The 13854-nt window shown below is 38.5% G+C and overlaps 1 protein-coding gene across 8 annotated transcripts in view; it reads left to right on the top strand.

Annotated features, from left to right (window-relative positions):
• The first annotated feature begins 524 nt into the window (after positions 1-524).
• The window catches only part of NBEA (neurobeachin), a 678493-nt gene continuing 665163 nt past the window's right edge, over positions 525-13854 (top strand). For 7 of the 8 annotated variants that reach the window (XM_053900309.1, XM_053900303.1, XM_053900292.1 and 4 more), the window contains exon 1: positions 525-812. In XM_053900309.1, coding sequence (XP_053756284.1) covers positions 525-812 — 288 coding nt within the window. The remainder of the gene's footprint in view (positions 813-13854) is intronic. The other variant, XM_053900307.1, reaches the window with a different exon arrangement.

The raw sequence follows: 13854 nt of genomic DNA, 5'->3' as shown, positions 1-13854 counted from the left end.
GGGGCGGCAACATGGCGGAGTGAGCGGCGGCGTCGGGGCTTCACAACAACAGTGGCGCCCGTAGCGGCGGCAGCGGCAGCGTCAGTAGCGTCGGCCACAGCCTGAGCTTCCGCACCGGCCAGCGTGCTGGCCAGCCGCTCGCGCCCCGGAGCTTCTCGGAGCGGCGGCCGCATCTCCGCGGGGGGCGGGCCGGGCCGGACGGACCGGGAGGGGGAGAGAGAGGAGGCAGCGGCAGCGGCGGCGGCAGCCGCGCTCCAGCTGCTGGGCGGGCACTGCCGCTCGCCGGGCAGCGGTTAGCGGCGCAGCCACCGCCGGGAATAAGCCTGGGAATAACCCGCCGCCTCCGCCGGGGAGGGCGCCGGAGCGGGCCGGGCGGACGCGCAGGCGGGAGCGGGCCCGGCGCCGCGGCGCTGGTGGATGCTGGGGCTCCGAGGCGACGGCCGGGGGGCGGGGGCCGAGGCAGGTATAACGGTACCGGCGGAGGCAGCGCCTCTGCTCTTCCCTTCTCCCCAGGAGGGGGGCAAATGGCGAGCGAGAAGCCGGGCCCGGGCCCGGGGCTCGAGCCTCAGCCCGTGGGGCTCATCGCCGTCGGGGCCGGAGGCGGAGGCGGCGGGGGCGGCGGCGGCGGCGGGGGCAGCGGGATGGGGGAGCTGAGGGGGGCGTCCGGCTCCGGCTCGGTGGTGCTGCCCGCGGGGATGATTAACCCTTCCGTGCCGATCCGCAACATCCGGATGAAATTCGCAGTGTTGATTGGACTCATACAGGTCGGAGAGGTCAGCAACAGGGACATCGTGGAGACGGTGCTCAACCTGGTAAGGGAAAAGGCGTGCTCTCCATCTGCCTCCCAGCCCCCATAGCCTCCCCCCCCCCCACACCCCCACCCCCCCAGCCTCGCGCTCCCACACCTCCACCCATGGGGTCGCACACGCAGCGCGTCCCTGGGAGCACCGATCGTCGGGCGGGTATTGCCCAGCGGGTGACCTGCTTGCGCGCAGCCGTAGCCACGCCACCTCCCCGCTCTCCTCTGGTCCTCTCCTGCCACCTGAGTGCGGTGCCCAAGTTAACACCGCTTACCATCACTTCTCCTATGAGTAGAAATCATTCCTTGTGCAGGGTTTGGGTCGACTTGAGAGTTTAGTTGGGGGGAGAGGAGACCTCCTTGCTCTCCGGGGTTCTTTTTTCTACACTCTTAATTGTCCGTGGTGTCGCTCTCCGAGGATGAAAGCCTTGCCCCTAGAGCCTAATTTCCCCCGTGCTACTGAAATGTGAGAAGCGCATTAGCTCTAACTTGAGCAGCTGGGCTGTGATGTTTTCGAATGAGGGAAATGATGCAGTTTTGCATCTGCCTTTAAATATATTCAGAGGTTATGATGGAGAGTGTTGTAGCAGTATCTACCCCCCCCCCCCCCCCCCGCGCCCCATCTCTTTTTAGGCAGCCTTCTTTCTTTGTAATATTGCCCTGAATATGCTGGCCTGTTAGTCATTTGTGTGTGTGTGTGTGTGTGCGCACAAGGTGTTAAAATGTGAGGGCACCAAATCATACAGGTTGGTTTCTATGGTTGCCTTCCGAGAGCGTGGCATGTGGATAAAGATCAAAGGAAAGGTGTTGGTTTGTTTCATGATAAGAAAGAGTTACTGCAGAACTGTGTATGACTTAATGTTTTGCGCTATCTACGGAGAGCCTACGAAGCGTTCAAGATGTCAGGGGAAGAAATGGGAAGAAATAAAGAGAGGAGAATCATAAATTGCAGATAATTAAAGAGTAGTTCATTTTTAATGTTTTGCAAATGCAGTTTTTGCTGCAGCAAAGCTTTTAAAAACAGTTTCCTCTGCAATATCTAGTCTTTGACACACGTAAGGTAGGATTTTGGAAGACAAGGCTTAAATGGAGCGATCAGTTGACTATTGTATTTGGTGTGGAGTCACAGGAATATAAAAATATGCTTGCAGGGGGATTTTATAACACCCATGCAGTCTGATTTTTTAGCCAAGCAATTATTTTTATTTGATCTATTGGAAAACTGAAAGAAAGCTGCCTCACTGGTGCCCTGAGACATGGATTAATGTCTGTGGTTTATGAACCTCTTAAATTCACAGAAAAGTTGAAGTGTTTTTTTTTCCTTTCTTTTCTTTCCTTTTCTTTTTTTTTTTTTTGCTAGTACATCAAATCAAAGATAGGAGAATATGTCTTTGTTATATTTATTACTGTTTAAATAGAATACACCGCTTTCTATTTCTGTGTACCTTCAAATAAATCACCACAAAAGTCAATGTAAGTTTGGGGAAATGTCACCACGTTGATATAACCAAATTCTTTTCAAAACAGTAATAGAAATATTGTTTCTTGGGAGTTTTAATTTTAACTAGCTGCGAATAGGAGGTCAGTAACTTGCCTTTTCTTAAAATAAGATGAAATCTCAAAACATGTTAGAATGTTAGCAGGTATTGTATTTTTAAAAATTTGAAAGGACACATTTAAATCCCCCCCCCCGTTTTCACCTAATCAGTATCATTTTTATTTAGATTATGTGGTATTGGGTTATTTTAATAAGTATTTCTATGCTTAATACATTTTGACATGGAAAGAGGCAATAGAGCTCTCACAAGCTGGAAACTGATTGGAATGTGTAACCAGTTCAGACTCTGCAGCAGTAATGATGTATGCCAGATCAGTTCTTAACAGATGGGGTTCTATAGATATACAGTAGGTTAAGAAAGGAAGTGAAGCACTTCTTTTGAGATAAAAAAGAAATTTAACTCTTGTACAGTGCAGTGAAAATCTGGCGTGAAGTTTCAGTATGCAAACATTATGTTAGAAATTAACTTTACTGTTAAGCTTGATTAGAGTAATTGGAAATAAGGTTAATACTGAAATGTTATGTCCCCAAATCCATATAAGACCTTGTAACTGCATTGATCTTGGCATAAAAAAGGTTAGGTTTAAAATTTCCTTGTACATATTTAAAGACTGCAAGAAGTCCTTAAATGGAAACTTCTGGGGAAAGGATGAAAGACAAAAGGAGTTATTTACTATTAAGTTGTTAATTATATTGATTGTGGAATTCAGATTGGTTACTTGAAGGGTAATATTTCCTGAACTCTAAGTTTAGGGCTTTATCTTTCTAATATACTCATAATGAAAATGTCATGTGAAAATTTAAGCTGGTTCTGAAAATAATTTGGAATCATAGGCAGTTAAAAAATAATTGTCAAAACTTAATTCTATTAATAAATAAATCAGTAAAGTCCATGTGGAGCATTCAATGACTAGTTAGAAGGTGGACGCTTGTAATATTATCTCTAAAATGAGTTTTTAAAATTTCCAATCTTAATTTAAAACATTAAATAAAAAAACTAGGTGGAAATAGTGAAACCTCTATCACAGTGCCCTTTATGACAGAAAAGAAGGGAGGGGAACTAATGAGACTTCAAAACAAAACAGTTTCTACCTTAAACAGTCTCAGTCACCTTTGCCAAAATATTTTTCTTTCTATTTTTCCTGTACATACATTTCTTATCTGTAGATGGTATGAGAATACTAATACTTGGTTTTCAGGTACTATTTCTCTCTCGCCTTCCCCAAAGAATTAAAAGTTTTGCTGAGTAAAGTTTAAGCATGCAGTGATATATAGGACTTCTACACAGCCATGGTTGTACTTTTTTGGCTTTTGTTTGCCAAAGGTAGAGCTGCTTCACTACTGAAGTGGATTGTGAGTTTGTTGAAGAATCACCAATGTAATTGGTTTGTTGAAGAATCACCAATGTAATGGAAACATTAATATATAGCACTCCATGTTTGTATTTATAGCATTAGGAAGATGAGTAAATTAATTCATAAATAATGTTACAATGAGAATATATTGCCAAGGATTTTGTAATGTAGCTTTATCTGTGAAAGAAGATGACCATCAACAAACTTTGGATTTAGGAAGAATTATTTAATGTGGCAGTATAAGAGTCTAACTATAGATAAGGAAGGAATTTGGTTGTCTGTTGCAGTTACAAAACAGGCATACTGCTTAGTCCAATGCTTCCTTTGTAAACATCCTTAACATGTGTTTATATAAGGTTTTTCTTTCCTTGAAGTAAATGCTATGTAAATATTATGTGTTCTTTGTTTATAATATGAAAGTTTCTTTTAATCAAAGATTTTAATGTAAACATAGTTTTAGAAAAGATAAAATAGAGGACTGACATTTACTTAATGGAAGAATTCACACCAGGGTTTTTTGAATAGCTGTCTTAGGTAGTATAATTCTATAGCATTTAATTTGTAAAATTTTTTTTCACAAATTACAGTGCAATATCAGTGTATCTTTACTTGTAGAAAATAATTCCTCAAATAATTTTATTTTTTTACATGTAAGTAGCATATTGTATTGAAAGCAGTACTGGATACTTGGAGGGGATTTTGCATATGGATCATAGTATTTTAGTTAAAAGGGAATTTTTACGTTATTCTCTTGTACTTGCATGTGACAGTAACTTTCTTAGATGTTTTTCATTTGTAGCTTGATAATCAGAATCATTTTCACTTTAAAGATACTTAGAATTTCACAAATGAAAGGTATGTTCTGCATTTGAACCAAATTTATTTAAAAAATATGTAGTTGCGTCTTAGAATCATGGAAGTCCTTAATATTAACAAAACCACATTTACTTGTATTAAAAGGGAATTTTTTGCATTTTAATTTATGTTGACATGTAAGCTTTTTCATATTAACTTGAATTATATTTTATTTTTGCTATTGGGTATTGGAAGTTAAATTAAGAATGCATTGGTGACATTGGAATTTGCCATTTCTAGAGTTCTGAGATTTTCCACAGAAAGATTAATTTAGCCATGTAATGACACTAAAGCAGTCTTGATGAGCACTGAGAAATGTATAGAATTGTTGAATCATTATATTGAACACTTAAAACTAATGTAACACTGTATGTTAATTATTCTTGAATAAAAAACAAGACCTTAAACAGCAAATACTTTATAGCCAGGTTATGATCAAGGTATATTAATTTTAAATAAGTATTTTGTATATTGCTAGTCAGTTTTTGGCAAGTACTGTGCTGTTAAATAAGTAAACGTATCTCAAAGTTTTCTTTCTACTATGATTTCTCCAAACACAGTGTAGAGAGATGCTTTGGTCCTAGCAGACTCAACCCCCATTTTGGATTACAGATGTGCTATATCATAAATTTCAGTCATTCACATTTTTGAATATTTACTTTAAATACTAGTTTGCATCAGTTTCATAGGTTTCTTATTTTTTGACTCTACTGTGCATATTTTATGCATCGTCAGCATGTAAGTATCCCCGGCTTTCCAAAAGTTGGTGTTTTGCCCCTTCACTTTTATGAAAGACCTGTATTAGTACCGTTTTTGTTAACCAAAAGAAATCCGAAGAGGATTTTTGCTTTTACAAAAAAAAAAGCTGTTGCTGTATTAGTAATAGGTCTTTTGTGAAAGTGAAGTAGCCTATTGCCAACTTTTGGAGAGTGGGGGATACTCTTTACCTTATGCCGTTTCAACTTATGAAAAGTTTCATGGGAACACTCTACTTTTGGATAGTGGCAAACCTGTGTCTCCTTTCACAGAGATATACCTATCATCTCTAGTGTTGTTATTTATATGTGTTTCCCCTCTTCTGTGAACCCCAAGAGGGCAGGTCCCCGACTCAAATGATGGTTATGATTTTTGACTTTACAATGGTGTAAATGTGATACTCACTAGAAACCATACTTAGACTTTTGATCTTTTCCTGGGATGGTGATATGCAATATGATCCTCTCTCATGATGTTGGGCAGCAAGTCACATCCCCCAGTTAGCCACTGGGTCATGAGGGTGAACAACTGATACGCTGACCACCATTATGTACCCATACAACTATTTTGTTTTCCTGTACTTTGAGTACAGTGTTCAGTAAATTTCAGGAGATTTTCAACACTTTATTATAGAAACAGGCTTTGTGTTAAATGATCTACCCACCTGTAGGCTAATAGAAGTGTTCCGAGCATGTTTAAGGTAGATTAGGCCAAGCAATGATGTTTGGATGTTAGGTGTAGTAAATGCATTATTGACTTTTGAAATTTTCAAACTTAACGTTGGGTTTATCTGGATATAACATCCTTGTAAGTTGGAGATATGAATTTATTTTTTTGTATTTTTGGCTCTTGGGTAAGTTAAGTGCATTTTGAATAGGCAAGACACCGTTATAGGCAGTAGAAGACCAGTTTCTGAAATTATGATCAACAGTAGGGTGCAGTCCCAACATCCTGAAATCAATTAGACTCATTGTCAGTGTATTGCCTAGTTCTATCACTAGAAATGCATGTTGAATATGTATGCATTATGTAGGCCTTACTACATATGTAAATGGTATTTTATTTAATCTGGCGTATTGGAAGAAGAATCTGATACAAACTTTTCAATGATTTACGTGTATGTCAAATATATAAGCACACGACAAAGATGTTATTAGCAAAGAATAATGCATTGGATATAAATTAAAAAGCATTGTTATAATTTGTCATATTTCCAGGAATAGTGGACATCTCTTGTTTTTGATGTCTACCATACATTGCCCTTTTTTGGTAAGGGGGATGCAGTTGCCCTTGAGGAACCACCTATCCCCCATTCTTAGTTCAGCTGGTTTCCCTGGGCTGGGGATATAACCCAGGCATGGCCAGAATCACTGTGACTGGTTCAGGCATAAACACTTAACTCTAGCGGAGCCACAGGGTCAGTCACAAGACCTGGCACTGAAATTTTCTGTTGGTGATGCTGAACTGGTGGATGTAGCCTATACCTGTGGGTGACTGTATTAGAATTTGACTAAATAGGAAGAGAGAGTGAGAAGTATATTCTTGGTTATGCTTGAGCCCCTGCAGTTCCCTGTGCCTGTGGGGATTATCTTCTAACCATTACATTCTCTCCTTTAAAGTTTCTCATTCTTATTCTTATTAGCTTAAAGTCATTTTAAATTGGGGTTTTGTCACTTGTAAATGGAAAGAATCCTCCCTAGCATAGACTTTAGTAAACGGAAACGGGACATTTCATGTTGAAATGAAGGCAGTGAAGACTTTGCTTTTCCATAGCAATTCCTTTTAAGGAATTACAGAACAGCTCTTTTAAATGGTCACTGGTGTTACCTTTGCCCATGGAAGACTGAGGCTGTAACTTTAGTGATACTTGAGTGTTTTGGTCACTTCTTGTGGCCTTTGATAATGTTTTATAAGACAGCAACTAGCTTTGGTGCACGCTGGCATGCTTGAGAGCAGAGAGGGAAGAAGATACTGTCTTTCCAAGTAAGAGAGGCCCTTTCTGCTTGCAGCTATGCATAGCAGAGCATCAGAATATCAAGAACCTTGAAGTTTAAAAAACCTACTTTTTTTAAATTAAAAAAAAAAATTTAACCTCATGCTAAAGTTGGCAGGAGTTTAAGTTAGAACCACTTAAAGTTCTATTTTATAAGCTTCTCTCAAACACCTCAGTGCATTATACTCTCAGCTTCCTGACCAAAGGAACAATCCAGTTACTAAAGAGCTTTAAAAGAGGATGCAGCCAGGGAACAGGTGAGAGAACAGCCATGCCTCCTCACTCAGGTTATCATTTCACATTGCTTCAAGGAAAATCATTAAGCCGGGGGTGAAGGGCATGATTACTGTGGAGGTCTGTTGCTGTGAGACTGAATATTGTTAGGAAACTGAAAAGATGGAAATCTAGATTGGTAAGCTGTTTGTATCTTGACAAGATCTCTGGCTTTGATGCTAATTCATTCAGGTGACTGAAGTTAATAGACCAAGAGCTTACTAAGTTTTTAGGAAAACTATTTTCTAGGGTTACTTCAAGCCTGGTAAACAAAGACTTGTGTTCTTTTCCTTCTACGGCAGTTCTGGGTTTTAATAAGTGAAAGTGGTCTAATAAGTGCTGAAGCAGTAGAGCTGCCAGATGGAAAATCTAAGGCCATGAGGGTAAATGGACAAGCAGGGTCTTCTGAGAATAGTAGGGTTGAGTACATCCAAATTGGCTGAACAAGGAACTCCATTGCCAGGGTAAGGAATTCTTGCTACTCTCACCAGTAGTGTCTGGTTTATGCTTTGAATCAGTGACCATGGTTTATCTTCACCACTCTCCTAAGAGGCAGTTATTATTTATGTTCTTTTACCATAGTATGTTAAGTATCAGGGAGATAGTTAAATTTATGTAGCTATATGTTTTCAGAAAATAAGGTACCACCAAAAAGAATGCACGTTTGGATCTGACCAAAGAATAATCTTTGTTCATAGTGCAAAGATTTTAGACTTGTAGCTTGATGCAGCAACTTGACATTGTCTTTGTCTCTTCCCCAACCCCTCTCACCTTGTAACCCTTTGAAGTGATAAGTATGTTTCTCCTGTGGCTAAGGTAGTAACATTGTTAAACACGGGTGTTAAAAATTATACATATATGGAAAGAAGGGAGCTTGTAAGGTGTATGGGCAGCCATGGGCTAGAATGTTACAATTTTCTGTTGGTTTTGGCTGTGTAACATCCATTCTTTCCGTTGCTAACCGTTCTAGTTTTTTCACACTCCTTTGGGGAGTCATCCCTTCTTGATTCTTGCCTTCTATGGTTTGAGGTTTCCCTGGATTCCTTTCTCTTTTCCTGGATCAGAAACAGAACCTGGACCTGGATCATCAGTAACAGCTTTTGGTTAAAAATATAGTTGCACATGTGAGCAGCTTGGTAACTTAATTCTGTCAGAGAAAAAAACCAAAATAACAACAACAACAACAACAACAACAACAACAACAACAACAAAAAAAGATACTGACGATTGCGGTTGATAAGATGTTAGAATGTAAGTCTATATTTGGGAATCTGCCTTGAAGGCAGAGTATGCTTGAGAACGGACCTATCACAGAAGCACCTAGAACCTGGAGATAGATTACCATGACATCTTTGGAACTTTTCAAGTCAGTTATATCACAGACTTTTCAATGCATTAAGCTAATACATTTCCTGTCTTACTCAAGCCAGTTTAAGTTAGGTTTCTATCCGTTACACCCCAATGATTCCTGAGCAGTATTCTAAATTAAATTAAAAAAAACCTTAGATATTAAGTATCATAGGACAAAACAAAAAATATTAACTTGGCAATGGACTTGTTGTAATTCAAGAAAGCAATATACATTGCTAATTAATATAGAAATTTATTTTTACTAAATAACAACATAATAGTGATATACAATGAAAAACAGGTGACTAAAAAGAAAATTACCCTTGTGTCCTTGGCATGCTAAAATAATCTTAAATGATGTTGTAGGGCATGTAAAATGTTAGAGTTGTTCTGAATGACATTTTAACCATATGTATCAAGAGATCTAAAGAGGTTCTTGTCATTGGGGCTCAATTGGTTGAGCGTCCAACTTTGGCTCAGGTCATGATCTTACGGTTTGTGGGTTCAAGCCCCATGTCGGGCTCTGTGCTGACAGCTTGGAGCCTGGAGCTTGCTTCGGATTCTGTGTTTCCCTCTCTGCCCTTTCCCTGCTTGCTCTCTCTCTCTCTCAAAAATGAATAAACATTAAAAAAAATTAAAAAAGGTTCTTTCAGTCATCCTTAGTTCTTTAGGCTAAGGAAGAATTACCTGTGGACAAGTATGAGGGATACATGTAGTTTTATGATACTAAAAAAAAATGGCAACCACCTAAATGTTCAAGAATAAGAAAAGGTTACATAAATCACTTTACATCCATATTGTGGAATACGATACAGCTATTAAAAATTTACGTGCCTCAGTTTCCTTATGTGTAAAAAAGGGTATTTACCTCAAGGTTGTTGGACAGATTAAATGAAATAAATGTATGTAAAGTGTTTGGTACACAGTTTATTTAGTGCTTACTACTGTTATTTTAATTCTTATCTTGAGTCTGTGGATTATCTGATCATAGAAAAAAGATAATGATTTAAATAAAGCTGAGCTCTATTCTTTTAGTTTTGAGTTTCTGAACCTGGTGAACCTCTCAAAGAAGGGATCTCAAGTACTCACAGATCATGTTCTCCTAGTGAAACATGGGGAGTCTGTTCTGCATCCTGGCATAGTCTTTAACAGTTCATGGGGTACTTTTTCTCAGTTACCTATTTTGAGTATGGAAGATGGAAAACTGGGGAAGGAATAGACCTGAAGTAACACGAGTTCCTTTGCCTGGAATCACTTTGATTTCTTCCTTCCCTCACGTGGCTAAATTTCACATGGAGATGTAGTAGGACATAATAGTGATCCTAGGTAAATAATTCCTCCCCCTGGGAGTATTAGCTTAAATATTTAGAAGACTACTTGAGTAACAAGCCTAAGGGGCAAGTTAGGGGATTAAGAACTATTTTGTGATGAGTTGTTTTGGAAAATAATATTAGCCGATATGTTAATATCTCTTTACTGTTTAAAATACACTTGTGAAATTGTACTGTGTTAGCTGGTCCTCAGAATAAGTTCTTATTCAGATATGATTCCTTCTCTATAGATGTGGAAACTAAGGCTGCAGGAAGTGTGAAGTAGTTAGAAAAATCTAGGAATTAAGTAGCAGAGGAAGGGAAGGTCCAGCCAGCCTCAGAGAGTTGGTTCTGTAGTAGGGAACGCTTCTCGTCGAGGACTAAGGACTAACTGTTTATAGGAAATCACAATGAATGCAGGACAGTTTGGTGGGTTTGTACACAAAAGTGATTCTAGCAAAAACTGTATTGTGAACTATTTATTTTCAGTTTTGGGGAATAATTGGTTATATAGTTTTATAAATGGTAACTGGTTTTCATCAGGCTGAATGTTGGTACTTTATTACTTTGAACCAGAATAAAAGTATGCATAAGTATATTTATTTTGTGTAGAAAGAGTAGATTTGTTATATATTAGTATTAATTAAATGAACCACCACATATATCATTTGCTTGGATAAAACAAATAAGTTATAATAGGAATTATTCTACGTCTAGGTAATATAATTTTCAGTAATTAGGATTCCTCTCTCAGTTTACTAAAGTAGAGCAGACATTGATTAATAGCAAATTTTATGGAAGTGTAAATGGATATATTTGTCTTCAGCAAATACGTTCATTTTCTGAGAGAAACAACTTGCAGCTGATTTAAAGATGGCATATATGTGTTTCTACCGTAATCTTAAAAATTTTCACTTGTGGGGAGGTAATCGGCATTTATAGATTGGGTTTGGTTTCATACCTTATGTTTTTAATATTCTCTCCTAACCCCTCTGAAGGAAATCTGAGTTTACTTTAATATATCAAGTAAACTGTGGCTGAAGTTAAGTGGCTTGTCCAAGTTTGCAAAGCAGTTTAGTTGCAGAAATGAGACTCAAAGCTAGATGTTCCATTTCCAAGTATGTTGTTCTTTAAAATATAAGAAACCTTTGGGGTGCCTGTGTGGCTCAGTCAGTTAAGTGTCTGACTTCGGCTCAGGTCATGATCTCATGGTCCATGAGTTCAAGTCCTGCATCAGGCTCTGTTCTGGCAGCTCAGAACAGAATCAGAATCAGAACCTGGAGCCTGCTTCTGATTCATTCATTCTCTCTCTCTCTCTCTCTCTCTCTCCCCCTCTCCCATTCACACTCTGTCTCTGTCTCTCCATAATGGATAAACGGTAAAAAAATATAAGAAACCTTTAATGATGATAACAGTGATAGCAGCTTACATTTACTTATTGACTCCTTATGTGCCAAGCACTATGTAAAGCATATGACATGCATTATCTCATTTTATCATCTTGACATTAATAATAAAATCTTCAATGAAATTAAAAGGCATCTTTCCAAGTTAAGCTAGGTCTGGTATCTTAGAAGTATTTTCAGCTTCAATTATATAAGCAATATTCTATCATAAAATACCATAAGATTATTTTACATGATTTTTGTACTAATTCTGTATAACTTTACCTTTTCAGAGTCCTTGAATTTAAACTATTTAAATTGTTTTAAAAATCTTATGGGATAAGTCATCAATAGAAAAATGTTTCTTTTATTATACCATATTGACTGTTACTTAAATAATTATTGCATTTCTCAAGACATCGTGTTCTTCCATCTTTTGTCTAAAGAACACCTACTTATGTTCCAAGATTTAGTTCTCATTGTCTCCTTAGACCATACTACCTTCCCTGATCTCCCCCTAAAAGCTCTGCCTCTCATCCTTTTCTCTCCCATAACATTTTGTACATCCCTCAAATTCAGCACTTGCACATTGTGTTTTAAATATTTGTTTACCTTTCAGACTGCCCTAGAGACTCTGAATCCCTTGAGATCAGAACATTGTGTTATTCACCTTGGTATCCTGAGTACTTATCATGGAGTCTGGAATTTTGTGCTGCTTATTGAACTTTTTTTTTGAATGGGGATTTTTGCACCTTTGAAATAGTTTGCTTGTTTTGGTCACTTTTGGCCTGGGTATAAATCCTGTCTTCACTGGCTTTTATGGTTATTTTAATTTCTATGTGTGCTTCTTTTTTAACATTCAGTTTTTATTTTTCTCAAGGGTGGGGGAGATAAAGATATTTAGGTATATATATGCATCATTTATGATTAAAAGAAAGTTTAAATTTGGGATGGGTAAGGAATTTTATAGTCTTTGCATCTGGTGAATAGCCTGACCCTATCACTTGACTAGGTGAGGAAAGAGAACCAGGTAGGTTAAGATCCTGTGGTCGTTGACAGACTAGGAATTAACATCTAAATTCCCTCTTAGTCCAGTGTTTTGGGGTTTTTTTGTTTTTTGTTTTTTGTTTTTTTCTTTTTATCTTGGTGCCTGCAGTTCCACTTTGCTCAGCTAATTTGTAGTTTCAGTTTATAACTTTCAAACAGAAGGATGTTTTTGTTTTTGTTTTTGTTTTTCACTCAGACAGGCTTGGATACTTAAAGTGATGGTTAAATAAATTACTGAGTAATCCTAACCTAGTGTTCTTTTCTTTTTTTTTTTTAAGTTTATTTATATGAGAGAGAGAGAGAGAGATAGAGAGAGAGGGAGGGAATGAATGAACAAGCGGGGACGGGGCAGAGAGAGGGAAAGACAGAACCCCAAGCAGGCTTTGCTCTCAGTGCATGTGTGCCATGCGGGGCTCAGTGGGATCATGACCTGAGCTGAGATCGAGAGTTGGACCCTTAACCCACTGAGCCACCCAGGCGCCCCTCCTAACTTAAGTGTTCTGTTGCCAGAGTAAAGATACTCATTGGGCATATAAAAAAGAATTACATAGTTCCTACCTTAAATAACTAGAGGTTCAGCATAGGAAATAGAAAAATAAGCAGATAAATTATAATAGTAAAAAGTGATATTACAAAGATCTAAACAAAATGCCATGGTGACCATGGATCTACTAACTTTTTTCCTGGGGGAGTCTAGGAAGGTCACATTGTTAAGTAATTTTGAACTTGATCTTAAAGGACAAGAGCTGTTTCTCAAGATTAAAGGGGTAGGGGTGGAAAAGTTTCTACAAAGAGAGGATAGCTTGCACAAGGAGACAGGTCATGAGGGACCTCACAGTTTTGTCCTCTGATGTTAACTATAGTTAATTCTTCTTATAGAAATCCCCCTGTTTTTATTCCATGAGTGTTCACATTTTTCTCCCCTCTCAGGCTTGCTCAGGGGAGGTGTAAAATTTATTTGAGTCCAATTCAGTGTATTATTTCAGGAGCTCTATGTATGTAGGGATCATATTTGCATGCTCCCAGACTTCTGATCTATTGGCTCTTTGACATAGGGGGGTATATCTTTTTCCTATGTACTTATCCTTTCTTTTGACTGTTGACAGAAACAGTATTTGTTTTACTATTGTGTAATAATTATGTATACATAGTAGGCGTTCAATAAATAATGAA

Source organism: Panthera pardus, unplaced genomic scaffold (assembly GCF_024362965.1).
Source record: "Panthera pardus isolate Hobbes unplaced genomic scaffold, ASM2436296v1 HiC_scaffold_1, whole genome shotgun sequence".
Taxonomy (NCBI): domain Eukaryota; kingdom Metazoa; phylum Chordata; class Mammalia; order Carnivora; family Felidae; genus Panthera; species Panthera pardus.
This window is presented reverse-complemented; position numbering and strand designations above follow the sequence as displayed.